This window comes from Cupressus sempervirens, chromosome 7 (genome assembly GCF_028749045.1).
Source record: "Cupressus sempervirens isolate cs-2001-9-10 chromosome 7, ASM2874904v1, whole genome shotgun sequence".
Taxonomy (NCBI): domain Eukaryota; kingdom Viridiplantae; phylum Streptophyta; class Pinopsida; order Cupressales; family Cupressaceae; genus Cupressus; species Cupressus sempervirens.
The window spans coordinates 869,678,985-869,694,055 of record NC_143124.1 but is presented as its reverse complement, the minus strand read 5'-3'; the positions used below and the strand labels follow the sequence as shown (position 1 = coordinate 869,694,055).

Sequence of the window (15,071 nt, the reverse complement as noted above, 5' to 3'; positions counted from 1 at the left end):
CAATTCTATAATGGAAATCAATTTTCTAAAACAAGAGTTTCAACCTACAGAACTTCTAAAAACAAAAACACAATAGATAGGAAGAAGACAGGAGTTCAAAGAATGAGCAACTATTGCACAAACCCACAAGATCCTACCTAGATCTGATGCTAAAACAATGAACGCACAAACACACAAGAATCTTCCTTTTCCTTCGAAAACCCTCTTTTCGAAAATTGACTCCTCCAAACCTGTGTATCTAGAAATTAGCTCTAATTTCCTTAATAAAGAGTTTTTCCTCCAAATCAAGGCTTTGATCATGCAATCATGCGAAAACCCTTTGTCTTTAATTACTATATTTTAATTTTCATGCACACACTTTATGCAATTTAATTAAAATAAACTTTATTAAATTAAAGCTTTCTCTCCCTTATTAAATCATGCGATGTTTTTAATATATTATTTATTAATTTAACTAATAATATTATTTAGAGTCTATTAAAAATAAAACTTTAAATAAATTATTATTACATTAAATAAATATAAATACACCTAAATTAGAACTTTAATCAAATCTTTTAAATTTAATTCTTTCATGCACATTTAAAGAACTTTTTAATTAAAATATTCTTTTATATTTTCTTTTCCTCCACTTATTAATTAGTGTAAGCACTATTTAAAGCATAGTTTATTATTTAAATTAATAAGAACAATTAAAGCTCATTATTTAAATGCAACTCTAATTTAATAATTATTAATTAAATAATCATAAAAAAAATAATATTAAATCTTTAATATTTTAATTCTATTTTTATCCAACTTCTTAAATTTGATTTTTAAAATAAATATTTTAAACTAAAGTACATATTTAATAAATTTCAAATTTAATTTATTTACATCATATTCTAATCTTTCTCTAACCAATTTCTAAATTTAAACATCTAAATTTAGACTTTTTATTTAAAGCATCAATTTATTTAGTTTTTTATTAATCAAACATTCACATATTTTAATATTTTTGTTTTAATCAAATAATATTTATTGCTCAACTAATAATCTTATTTAGAATTTATTATTAAAATAAAACTCTTAAATAATAATGATTAAATTAAATAAATATAAATATGCTAAATTTAGAACTTTAATTTAATCTTTTAAATTTAATTCTTTTATTTAATTATTTTTCAATTAATTAAATATTGAATTTTCTATATACAATTTTCATGTAACAACATTAAGCAATTTAAATTAAAATATCTTTATTAAATTAATTTTATTTCTCACTTTAATTAATCATGAGATGTTTTTAATATCATATTTATCAATTTAACTAATAATATTATTTAGAGTTTATTAATAAAAATCCTATATAAATTATTGTTAAATTTATTAATTATAAATACGCCAAAATTAGAACTATAACTTTATCTTTAAATTTTATTCATTTACTTAAGTAATTCATGAGACATTTTTAATAATATATTTATTAACTTAATTAATAACATTATTTAGAGTTTACTATTAAAATAAAACTCCTAAATAATTATCATTAAATTAAATAAATATAAATACGTCAAAATAGAACTTTATTAAAATCTTTAAATTTAATTAATTTACGAGATATTTTTAATAATATATTTATTAACTTAATTAATAACATTATTTAGAGTTTATTATTAAAATAAAACTCCTAAATAATTATCATTAAATTAAATAAATATAAATACATAAAAAATAGAACTTTAATAAAATCTTTAAATTTAATTCTTTTATTTAATTAATTCATGAGACATTTTTAATAACATATTTATTAACTTAATTAATAGCATTATTTAGATTTTATTATTAAAATAAAACTCCTAAATAACTATCATTAAATTAATTAACTATAAATATGTTAAAATAGAACTTTAATTAAATCTTTTAAATTTAATTGTTTAATTTAATTAATTTTTCAATAACTTAAAAATAAAATGTTTGACAAACTTAGTAGAATTTTAGGTTAATTCTTTTGGATCCCTTGGCAGGCGTTACAGATTCTTTGTGTTCTTCAACAACTCGACAATTTGGACAATATATGCTTTTGAGATGTATGATCCAAAATGATGAGCATTTGTAGTCCTTGTACATAGAAAATGGCAGGACATTTAGATAATTCATTTCTATGCCCTATATTTTATTGTGTGCATCCCGAGATATAAACAAGATGGGGTTAACTCTGTTTATAGTAGTTGTGTTCTCCCTATGTATTTTGATTTGTTTGGCTAATCAAAAAACAAATGCAAAGGTCCTTATAGTTTTTACATCTGGCGTAGATGAACCCTTAAGGCATTTGATCAATTGGGATTATGAGATGACTTATATTAGTTAGCATTTTAGGTGGAATGGTGTTAAATGCAATATGAAAGGGAGCGTTGCTCAAAAGACATATTGGTTACAATAAATATGACATACCCAAAAGCTCATAACCATTAGAAGCCCTTAGAACTTTTTGTAGAATGAATTTCAAAGGAACAAGAAAAACCTAAGAAAATCCCTACCCATTTGTAATCTCATTCAGCGGAAAAAATAATGGTTGCACTTAAAATTAAAAAACCCAAAGACCAAAAATAATATGGTGTGAAATTATCAACATTCATAATTCTTGTACATAGAAAATGATGGAGACAATTACAATTTTTTTCCAATCTTAGCAATTCAACAATGCAACAAATCGTGAACTCTCCTTCTGAGTTGCAAACTAATCCCAAAAGCCACGAGCCCTTGAAATTTTTTTAGCCTCTGCAAAATACAAACAACCTCGAAAGCCTCCCTTAACAATTTGCACAAATATGAGAAAATCGATGAAAATATATAAAAGAAAAATTAGAAATTTGTTGGAAGGATTAAAATTGAAAATGTTGAAAGGAAAGTATGAGAAGAATAAAGTTTCATTTTTAGAAATTCCAAAAAAAATAAAAATTAAATTGCATCATTAGAAGCTCAAAAAATCGACGAGGACTAACAACATTTCTGTCAAAAATACAAATTTCGAAAGCATATCAACTCAACCAAGGTTTCAAGACCACGTGATAGAGTATGATGCCACATTAACATGTTTTTTTCCAATGTGTCCAAAAATGATCCAAAAAGAGGCGAGACCAATAGTTGTGCATTAAGCCACGTTTTATTGGTTTGTTGATGTAGCATCATATGACTTGTTACTTTTTAGATCTAAGGAATAAATTTCATTCAATTAATTATAGCTAGTCATTATCAATATTTAAAAAATAATTCAAATATTGTTGTAAAATTGTAAAAAATATTGAACATTAAATCAAAAAGTGACATTACAATTATTGGAACGCACTCGACTTTTAGATCCTCTTCTCTAGGTATTGTTCTCTATAGATGCAAGAAACATAAGAAAATTAGTTATGCACATGAATGTGAAAAAGTGGTAATTTCATGGTGACATTTGATACACATTCTCTATTGAATGTGGCTATCCTCCATTAGAAAAAAAAAAACACCTTTGATTAAATTTATTTAAAATAACAAATAATCAATAGTGATGCACAAGTTTTCTACTTTAAAATTCAAAATTTCAACAAATAGCTAGCCTAATCAAGTAAATGACTAAGCTTGAATGACTATGGACACAATGAGCCGCTACTAGAACCTTTCCCTAGATGGGAAAAAATAGAAAAGGTGTTTTATGAGAAAAAGTAGGGCTGGGAGGAAGCCCCTAAAACGAGCAGTGAAGTGGTAGAAGATAAGGAGTCACGACCATCTATGAGAGAATGAGAGGAGACATTTGCGCCGATATATTCTGATTGGATGCCACGTCATGACGAACAGATCACTTGTCCTGAGAAAGATCTTGTTTCACTGGCTGAGGTGTGAAAATCGAAATCAAAGGACAAGGGACGATCTGATCTGATTTGGAAGGAGAAGATAGTGTTCCAGTCACTTTCCTTGACAGGTGTTTGTCAATTATTGTGGGCGAGGGAAATTCATATATCTCAAAAGGGCTGCTTTGGTCAAGGTATGAGGCGACACAATAATTCCCCTTCAAACGAATGCATGGCCCAGCTTAATTAGAAGGCTGCCACGTGGCCACAACTTCGACAAACACAATGCCATTTTATTCCTGTACAAAAATCAGGCTCGGACTTGTACCCGGCCCTTGCGCTTCTTCAGGCGCCGAGGTGTAAACGTGTCGCCTTCGCCGTGAGGTGTTGGACTCCCATTGGTCCACGTTTCAGCTGCAGGGCACAGTTTTAGGCGTATGAAGGAACGGGGAAATGTCTGTCAGAGTCCTGCTTCGAAATGACACGCGGCGCTGGCGGACTCTGGAGCGTACACGTGGCGATCATCTGGGCGGCGGGGGACCGTATTAAGGCTGGTGCAGAGAACGGGGCAAAAGATCGTTTCCTCGTTCGATCTGTTTTCCTTGGTGTGTCCGTTTTTCACTTTCATTTTCATTTTGATTAGGTTTTTGAATGAACCAGATGATTTTTTCCACCATGTTTTGTTGCGGTAGTCGTCTGGTCACATGAGCGGGTGCCGAAATGCCGCGGGAGATTGTTTTCGACAGGCATTTTAGAGCAGGCTCCATGCACCGTAAGCAGGCGCTGACGCGCCGCCTGCGTCGGTCGGAGATCCGACGGCTGAGCTTCGTCCAGCGAGACAGAAGCAAGGAAAAGATCAAGCGGTCTGTGAATTTCGCGTCAAATGACGGGAACAATGTGCCGCAATTCTGCCCCCCGCACGGCTCCGTTTCCGTCTGCGGCAGGCGACGGGATATGGAGGACGCGACGGCGATTGTGCCCTCGATTTCCGACGGGCGTCATTTTTTCGGTGTTTACGACGGCCATGGCGGATCCCGCGTGGCGCTCCTGTGCAGGGAGCGGTTGCATAAGGTCCTCGCGGAGGAGATTCGGGGCATTGAAGCCCCGGGATTCGACCACGCAAGCTGGCGGAGCGCTCTTAACAATGGATTTCTTCGCATGGACGACGAGGCTTGCTGTCAAATGAGGGAGACTGAGGGTGGTGAGAATGAGACTGCAGTGTCTCCGTGCACTGATGGCTCTACGGCCGTCGTTGCCGTCGTTTCGAGCGAAGAAATCGCTGTCGCCAACTGCGGCGATTCGAGGGCTGTTCTTGCCCGCGGTGGCGATGCGATTCCTCTCACGCTTGATCATAAGGTATATACACAGTGCACATTTTGTTCGCTTGAGACACTGTTTCTTGTGGTATATACATTTTTGTCTTTGGTTCTGGTGGTATATACAGTTTGTCTTACCCAAACGCGTTTTTTGTGGTATATACACATTTGTCTTGTATTTAAATAGGTAGTTGTGGTGTACGAACAAATATTTGCTTAAAATGGTTTGATGTGTTTTTTTCTGATATATACACATTAACTAAATGGTTTGTTGTGATGTATACACATTGTTTAAATGGCCATCGTCTGGTATATACACACATTTTTATCTCTTTCAGCTCTTTTGCTTCGAGTATTCTATAAGCCAGATTGTCATTGACATGGTGTTCTTCGCCTTAACAATGACGAATAAAAATTGTGCGTTTTATTTGTAGTTGAAAGATGAAAATGGAAACCGTAACCGTTTGTAAGTCGTGCTGGCATTTAGTTTTCCTTTTTCCTTTTTAACGTGCATTGTTTGTGATTTTGAGCTGTATATGCACAAATTTATCCTGTTTATTTGTTATTTTGTGACGTATAGATGCATATACGCTGTGTTTCTGTTTGTAGATGCATATGCACAAATGTCTTTTTATTAAATTGTTTTTTTAGATGCATATTTCACTGATTTGTCTTCGTCAGCTCTTTCTTTTTCCTTCAAATGTGTTTTTTTGAGTAAGGCTTGTAGCAGAGTGTGACAGACAGTCTGGTTTAAATCGCGATCTTAGATGCAAATTAATAAACAAATTTATCTTTATTTAATCTTCTTTTGCATTTATTAAATTAGTTTTGCTTTTTTCCCATTCAATTGTTATATCAATGTGGCTTGTAGCAGTGTGACAGAGAGTTCGGTTTAAGTCACGATCTTACGTACATTTACACAAATTTCTTTATTAATTTTGGTTTGCATATATTCAATATTTTGTTTGCGTGTACACAAATTTGTATTTTTAAATGCATATACAGAATTTGTCTTTATCAGTTTTCTTTTCCATCGAATATTTTAGACCAGTCATAGTATGACACCCAGTTTGGCTTGAATTGACAAATCTTGGATGCATATAAACAAATCCTCTTCATCAAATCGCATTTTGAGAGGCATATACACATAATCCTCTTCGTCAAACATTCTTTTCATATGCATATACACAAATCTGTCCTCTCCAGCTCTTTTCCTACGAATTTCTTATAAGCATGGCTTGTAGCAGAGTATGACAGACAGATTATTAATATAAACTTTTCGGTTTAAATTTTATGACAGCCGGACAGAGCAGATGAAGCGGCGCGTATCGAGGGCGATGGCGGCCGCGTAGTATTCTGGCACGGCTACCGAGTGCTCGGCGTGCTCGCCACCTCTCGCTCCATAGGTAAAACTCCATTTCTCCAGTTCTTCCCGGACATATACATACTGAGTATACACACATGTTCCAGTGTGTATATATGTCGCTGACAATTATGCATATATGCAGGGGACGGATACTTGAAGCCATATGTAATAGCGGAGCCGGAGGTGACCTTCAGCAGCCGGTGCTCGGAGGACGAGTGTCTGATTCTGGCAAGCGACGGGCTGTGGGACGTGGTATCCAACGAAACGGCATGCGAGCTAGCCAGACGGTGCCTAGCCGATCGCAGCAAGATAAGCGACGGGCTATTGCCGGGATCGCCGGAGGTAACTCCTGCCGGCGTGGCGGCGACAGTGCTCGCCAGACTGGCAATTGCGCGGGGGAGTTCGGATAATATCAGCGTCGTCGTTGTAGACCTTCGGCAAGAAAAGGCAAAATACGGTGATTAATACGGTGTTTTCTCAATTTTAATTGTTTTTTTTTTAAACGTAAGAGGGAGAGACATGAGTCTCCCAAAGGGTTTGTGTATTTTAGTACACACGGGAGAGAGATATTTAAGGTTTTTTTCTGGTATAGATTTTCAGCCAGTACGTTTGATATATACGCAATGTAACGTCGTATGGTTTCCAAAAGGCATACGAGTTTCCGTTTATTTAAGAAAGAGAATGCTTTGCTGTGAAGATATTTTTCGGGGTTATCAGTTTGATATATTTTGTCCGCTTTATGATGAGACCTGTACCTGCCTATATGATTTTTCTATAGAAATCCATTTGGGTATATTTACTTGTGCTGAATGTCATACTATTTTCTTTTTGTTTATCGAGAAACGCGCTCAGGTTCTGTTCATGAAAATCAGATTCTTCTTGAGCTGTCACACTGCAGAAAAATGATGAAGTCGTGTACAAGTAAGATTGAATGAACATTTAAAACTGATTTCCAAGAGAATTTGAAAACATTTAATGTTTTAGTTTAATATTAGCATGAGAAGTTCGATCAATATCCAATACTGAGATTACTTATTAAAAAATTTAAATCTATTTTGATCTTTGACTAGTGAAAGTAAAGAATCTGAATTAGTTTAAGAAAAACTAATTCCCGCGCAAAATATAGAAAATACTTCCGGATCCTCAATTTATAAATCTGGTCGATGTTCTTGATAAAAAACGACATTGCGGTTTGGTGATCAATCTGAGTTAGTTATATATATATATGAGTGAAATAAAAGTGTGTTATGTTTACTAATATTAGTATTAAATTATATATGAATGAAATAAATGTAGTGTGTTATGTCTACTAATATAATACTAGTAAAAGATGAATTAAATTAAAAATATGTAACTGAATATTAGTACAAAATATAAAGTAATTTTAAAATAACTATTTTAAGAGAGCTACATCTACAATGAGATTTTTTAAGGTATGTATTTTAATAATTGTTTTGAAAGCTTTTATTTTTATTTTTCTTAAATATAATAATTTTAATATTAAAATTTTAAAAATAAATTTAAAATTCTAATTAGATAAATAACTACAACTATAATTTTATGTATAAACTTATTTTGAAAATAGTGTAGACATTAATTAAATTGTAATTCTAACCTAATTTTAAGTCTAATCTAATTTGGATGATGTTCTTGATAAAAAGGACATTGTGTGAGTTATACATACATAAAATCAAAGCAAATCAAAGTATGAAATAAATGTAGTGTGTTATAGAAGCTAATATAGTAAAAAATGAATTAAAATAAAGCATAAGATTATATTATCAAAGCTGGCATAGTAAGAAGGGAATTGAAATTGTTATCGACCCATATTATTGCATTATATGTTTGAGAATTACTTTTTTTTTTTTTTTTTTTTTTTTTAATATTAACTCCCGACTATCTTAGCTACTGGGTATTTATCTCAATTTGTTGGTGGTCACGAGTAAATGACGTAAACTGATTCTTAATATGCTTCGCTTAAACTGATTCTAGAAAGCTTTGCTTAAACAATTATATGTGGCTATACCAAGAAAAGGATGCATCATGCCCCTAGTTATACAGTCTTAAATGTGTCCTAGTGGTTCCCTTAATCCCAAATCTACTTTTCACTTTCATATATCTCTAATTGAACCTAATCCTAATTTAGACTTAATAATAATTAAAATCTAAATTAGGCCTCCTAACCAAATTAAAAACTAACCCTACCTTAGCCCTTTAACCTCTTATTGAACCATAACATAAATGAATCCTAAGCCTACTTAAGTGTATTTCTTTAGCTTTAACCATAATTTTAATTCTAATTTCATATCTAACTATAGTTATAAATCTATTTTTTAACCCAACCTCAATTGAATGCTAACTATGCTTTCACCTTAACCCTAACTTAATCTTAACACTAATTATATTTAATTCTACTTCTATTCGATCTATTTTAATTGTTATTATTTTATAAAATATTATAATAATGAAATTTAATCTTACTTAAACCAATCAAAAATAATTTCTGTAGTTATATTTTTCATTGATATTTATTTCTATGATTATCATTATATGAAAATAAAACACAATTATATTATTATAGATATAATTTTTATAAATTTTCATCTAAAATAAAAATTAAGTTCAAAATATTTCATAACTTATAGTTATATATATTTAATTTATCAAATTTTAAACAATAATTACATTTGAAAAATATATATATTAATGATTATGAGTATTAATATTAGCAAGAGAGTTTATGATCATAGTTTTTTCTTAATTTTTAATCCATTTTTAACATTCCCTCTAGTTTATCATATTTTTATAAAAATAATTTCTATAATGCTTCGCTAGGAAACCCAAAAGAAATTAAGCTAAAGTTTCACTAAGTTTGTCAAACATTTTTATTTTTAAAAATGACAAACAATAGATAAAATATAAGGGAAGCATCAACTCACATACATACAACCATTAAAACATATTACATCTCTTAAGGGTCTCATGACATTGAATCACATTTATATTTAATTAATATTACATTCAATATATAACAAAACCACATCAAAGAATATTTACAAGTACAAATCCATTTAAATAATATACAATTGTATTGAATGCCACTTGACAATAATCAAAATGCATAATCATCCACTGTACAAGTTACATGGTATGAAAAGTTAAAAGAATATACATTTTGAATATAATACATCATCTCATAAGATCTTTGATAATAAAAAACATACACCATAATAAAATCATCCAATAGAAATACAAGATTAGATAAAAAGGAACATCTACACAAACACATCTAGCAACGACATTCGATTGTCAAATCTCAATGGTATAAGAAAAATGCACTACCACCCAACTTGGTGGAACCTAAATGACCCACTCCCACTACGTTGAGGAGATAGTCTCAAGTCCCAAATAGGATAACAATACCACAAGTCATAACCAACATCTAGGTCAAGGAAACACTTGAAAGAACATAATCTCAAAGGGTACCAAGGCACAAGTATCATCTAATCCTTGAGGCAACAAAGATATTTAGGAATCTACTATGTAAGTGGCCAAGTGTCATCACATGAGCCAACTCTAAGGTTACCTTGGCAGCTACTTTAGACTTTGCCCCCTAGTTTTTCTATGCAGCACCAATATCCTTTCATACAAACATGACATACTAATGAAGCAAGGTCACAACTAAGCATCTCTCTACTCCCATCCTAGCCTATACTAGCACACTAGGCATGGGTGAGGAAAAAATAATGACTCTTACTAATTCATTTATAAACCCATTTAATGGAATGTTATCACTTATTAAAACAACTTACAATGGGTTACCTAGGTAGCCACTTTAGGCTCTGACCTCCATTGCAAGCCGCTTTCCAATGTACACATAGATTATCTACTCTAGGCTCATAAAAGTACAAATCAAAGAATCACAGTTTTCACCTTAGCCCTTTACAAGCAACTGGAAAGCACCTAAAGACAAATCTCATTATCACCTCTGTTCTATACAAGCTTCGTAAGTACCAAAAGATAAAACACAATAATCACCTTGGTCCTATATAAGCAACTGGAAAGCACTAAAAGACAAATCTCAATATCAGCTCAGTCTTATACAAGCAACTGGAAAATACCAAAAGATAACACACACTAATCACCTCAATCCTATATAAGCAACTATAAAGCATCCAAAGATAACTGATCAAAGACTCAAATGTTACACAAGAAAAGTCACACCATTCACCTCAATTCTACACAAGAAACTAGAAAGCACCACAAATTTATGAACTAACTCATCATAACAAATACTTGACACATCGCTATGATCGGGTAGAAAAGATCATATACAAAACATCATGATGGCGTTACCTAAATAGAAACTCTCGGCCTCTGGTAGACATCCAAATCTAGTCAACACTCTAAGCAACCCCAAACCCAACACAAAAGAAATCATACAACTAACAGTGTAGTTTCATAGTTTGTTGTTTGGCTTGAAAACATACAATTTTGATTTACCAGTAAGATTCAAGTTTACATTTTGTTCTAAGTTTTTGGTTTAATAAAGTTTGCAAGTTTTCCTTATAACTTAACCCATTTTCCCTTTTAAATCCGAACACACAATTAACACTAACTCACAAAATCAATGTCTTTATTAAAAATATAAAACAAACAAATAATAATTATTAAATAATAATGATCAAATTATTAATAAAATAATGTAAATTATTAATAACCATAATCATCACTTAATAATCTAATAAAAGTTTATTTAAAAATGATTAAATACTATCTAGTATTAATTTAATTAATTAAATATAATTTTAATTAACAAAACTATGTTTAATAACATTTATCAAATATAATTTAAAATATATTAATTAAATTAATTAACAAAACTATATTTAATAACATTTATTAAATTAATTTTAAAAAATTAATAAAATTAAAAATAAATAAATAAAACATAAAATAAAGTGCTTTTAAAGTCCAGTTGGCTTGACCTTAAAGGCTGTCGCAACAACCTATTGCAGCCGTAGCAAAGTACTATTGCTGCTGCAGCAATTTTGTTGTGTGTACAATAGTAAAATGCCATTGGCCATGGAGGAGATGCAGAGAGGTGGGTGGGGGGTTGGTGGCCTTGCCCACCAATTTTTGTTTTTTTAAAACAAACAAAATCATCGATAGCACACCACCATTGAAAATTTCAATTCAATCAATTTTTTCTTCTTTAAAGATTTCATAGATTAAATATGATAGAAGAAACCCAGACAATTTAATTAAATTTGTATAAACAATCTTGATTTCTTTTCCAAACCCTATTCGTATCAAATTACGGTTCTCTAAAATTTTGCAAAATGAGGGTTTTAATTTTAGAATTCATATACAGATGATCTTGAAATAAAGAATAATGAAATTTACAAAGGTTTCAACCAAATTATTTTTTTTGAAAATAAATTCATCTAGACACAAAGAAGACAGAGAATTCAAAGAATTAAAACTACCGTGCAAAACCCACAAGATCCTACCTGGATTTGATGTTAAAACCACGAACGCACATAGCTCACAAACAATTTTCCCCTTCTTTAGAAAACCTTCTTCTCAGAAATTGCTCATCCAAATCTCGGTTATGGAGAAATGTACTTCAATTTCCCAATAAAGAGTTTTTCCCCAAATTAGAGCTTCGATTGTGCAATCACGTGAAACCCCTTTCCTTAATTACTTTATTATTTTTTGATTTCATGTGCAACCTTTTTACAATTTAATTAAAATAACTTTATTAAATCAATTCCTTTCTCGCTTTCATTAAATCACAAGATGTTTTTAATTAAATATTTATTAATTTAATTAATAATAATACTTAGGGTTTATTAAAAAAATGAAACTCCTAAATATATTATTATTAAATTAAATAAATATGATTACGCCAAAATAAGAACTTTAATTAAGTTTTTTAATTTAATTGATTTTCCAATTAATTAAATATAATTAAATATTGAATTTTTAAAATAAAATTTTCATATAATTAAATCATTAAATTATCTTTTAATTTGATTTAAATATAACTAAAAATCACAATAGACCCACAAAACTAAATACGAAAAATCAATTGAAAGACAAGGCACAGATTCAGACTCTAGGGTCAAAATCACAAATTCACATTATTTGACAAATTTGGACTTGTAGACAACTTAGATACTTGTCCTACTTTCTAGGACAATTGGCTTATGTTAGGATTTGGACTTAAGAAATGCCTCCCCACTTTTACCATTGAGATACTATGATAGGGCATGCTCATCCTGACAATTTAGGGAAATCGATGCCCGATACCTTCAAGTTGCATAAAATTCAAGCATGTACATACACATATAATTTGAACTAAATAGGCAATGGTGGGGAGTGGTGCCTCATGTAGATCCCAACTAGCAAGTGACTACGACTCCCTCCCTCAACCACATTTGAAATGTTATACATAAAGTAAAACATACATGTACACCATACACATGCAAGTATGGGGGTAAGTAACCATAGAACAACATCTAAATCATACATCTAAATATCATCATGAGATAATTGAAATCAGTCTATGAACACACATGTATCATCATAGAAATAATCCTAAACACATGAAATAATTAAGTAACTCAACACATATATCAACTGAATAATAAATACATCTAATCAAATCCAGTAACCAAGTACTGTTAATCATAAAACATAATCATAAAACTAGCTGAAAAGATTCAGACAATCTAATAGGAAAAGTCAACTAGGGGTAGGCATTACAATTTCTATAAATACAATGATTCTCGTGAAAAATTCTCGCAAAATTCATATATAAGGCTTTGATTCGGTAAGCCAATCACACAATCAATTTTTTTATATAGAAAATATAAATTTAAAAATATGGTAGTTATGCAATAGGAAATATCAAGTTTATAATAAAATATAAAAAATAGTAGATTGATTAACATAAAATTTTAATCACTAATTAAGAGAGGAAATCCATAGAATGTCACAATAGTACTTAGTCTTCCAACAAGTACTAATAATATATGCAATGCTTAAATCCTTCATAAGAAACATCCAATCTAATATTTGATTAAAGGAAGCTTGCCACCTTAACAACTTCAATGGATTATCTAGACGTGTTTTTTCCTATTTTAGTTATTTTAAAACTATGTCAACCCATTTGTTCACACGACAAGAAAATTGAGGACTTTTTTTAATTTATAAATTTTGAAGGAATTGTCTACAAATTGATAAATGCTCCTTAGATGGGCAACAATGTTGCACTATTTTCCTATATGAAAAAATCAAAAGAGAAAGATCTGAGAAGAAAATAGATACAATAAGCCTTATATAAAGTAAGGCCTAATCTAGAAATTGAAAGGAGGCAATGGTGGAGCTAGACCTTGAACTGAAAGATCTTGAAGTCTATAAGTAAATTGATTTTATCTTGTTGACTCCTCAACTTAAAAAATATATCTTCTTGGGTCATAAATACTTGAACATCCCCCCAATCCCCAAAAAGGGGAGTCAAAACTAAGAGAAACACATGTACGAAAAAAATTAGGTTTAAAAAATATGACACAAATTTGAAATTCAAAACCACTTCTTTTTTAAACCTAAATAATCTTGAACTACTTTTATGACCAAATCTCTACCCATTTAGTTATTTATTTTTTGAATTATTTATAACTTTTTGGATAAATAGTAGCCAAAATTAAGGGGATTTCCCAAATGCTAACAAGACTTATAGCAAAAAGCCACATTCCAAAAACACTTTAACAACTAAAAAATAATTTCAAATCTACTGACAAACACATCCAAGAAAGTATATCAACCATTCCTCACCACTTACTTAGCAAAAATAAAAACTAAGGTAGGAGAGGAATCCATATACTATTTCTCCTTCTCCCCTAAAAATACACACTTATCCCAACTAAAGTAGTAAGAATTAATTTGTAACCTCATACTATTATATCTACCAAGCATAGCCCTAAAATTATCCAAAATAACCGTAGGAGTTCCATGACATAAATCATCATCATAAAAAGCAGTAGAAAGTTTTAAATGTCATCTAGGGTGTAACTGGTAAACCATTATCATAAGAATTTTCTAGTATAATTAACCAAAATAAAACTATTCCCATTCCAACACTTGTAATGGGACCCCATAGTAACATAACCCAAAACTTGAAGCAAACATCATCACTTCTTATGCTCCTTGGGTTCAGACAAAAACATCTATCCAATTAGCTACAAGGAACTTAAAAATTTCCTTAGTAGTACCATACATTAGAATAATCTAACCCCATGATTACTAGGGGTTGAATTAGTAATATGCCACAAATCAAAACTCAGATCCATAAAACTTATCCTTTAAACCTTTACCACATGCATGCAATAAAGAAATTTTACTTATAATAAAACACACAACAAGAAGTAATCATCTACACAAATTTAACATATAACACAAGGATTTTTCTTGTGGAAACCCCTTTTTGGTGAAAACCATGGTGGGGTTGATGCTAATGAACATGAATGCACTTTTCTAAAGTACCCTCAATTAAGAGCTTAGCCATGTTAG

The 15,071-nt window shown here is 30.8% G+C and overlaps 1 protein-coding gene across 1 annotated transcript; it reads left to right on the top strand.

Moving 5' to 3' along the window:
- The first annotated feature begins 4,387 nt into the window (after positions 1-4,387).
- Positions 4,388-7,194, top strand: LOC149550223 (protein phosphatase 2C 51-like). The gene is made up of 3 exons (XM_089793321.1): positions 4,388-5,168; positions 6,429-6,534; positions 6,637-7,194. Exons 1-3 carry the CDS (start codon positions 4,533-4,535, stop codon positions 6,957-6,959), a joined length of 1,065 nt encoding a protein of 354 aa, XP_089649447.1. The 5' UTR covers positions 4,388-4,532; the 3' UTR covers positions 6,960-7,194.
- The last annotated feature ends 7,877 nt before the right edge of the window (positions 7,195-15,071 follow it).

Coding starts and splice junctions, on each gene's coding strand:
- LOC149550223 (XM_089793321.1), top strand. CDS start 4,533: ATGCCGCGGGAGATTGTTTTCGACAGGCATTTTAGAGCAGGCTCCATG. Junction 5,169..6,428: donor CTCTCACGCTTGATCATAAG/GTATATACACAG, acceptor ATTTTATGACAG/CCGGACAGAGCAGATGAAGC. Junction 6,535..6,636: donor CGCCACCTCTCGCTCCATAG/GTAAAACTCCAT, acceptor GCATATATGCAG/GGGACGGATACTTGAAGCCA.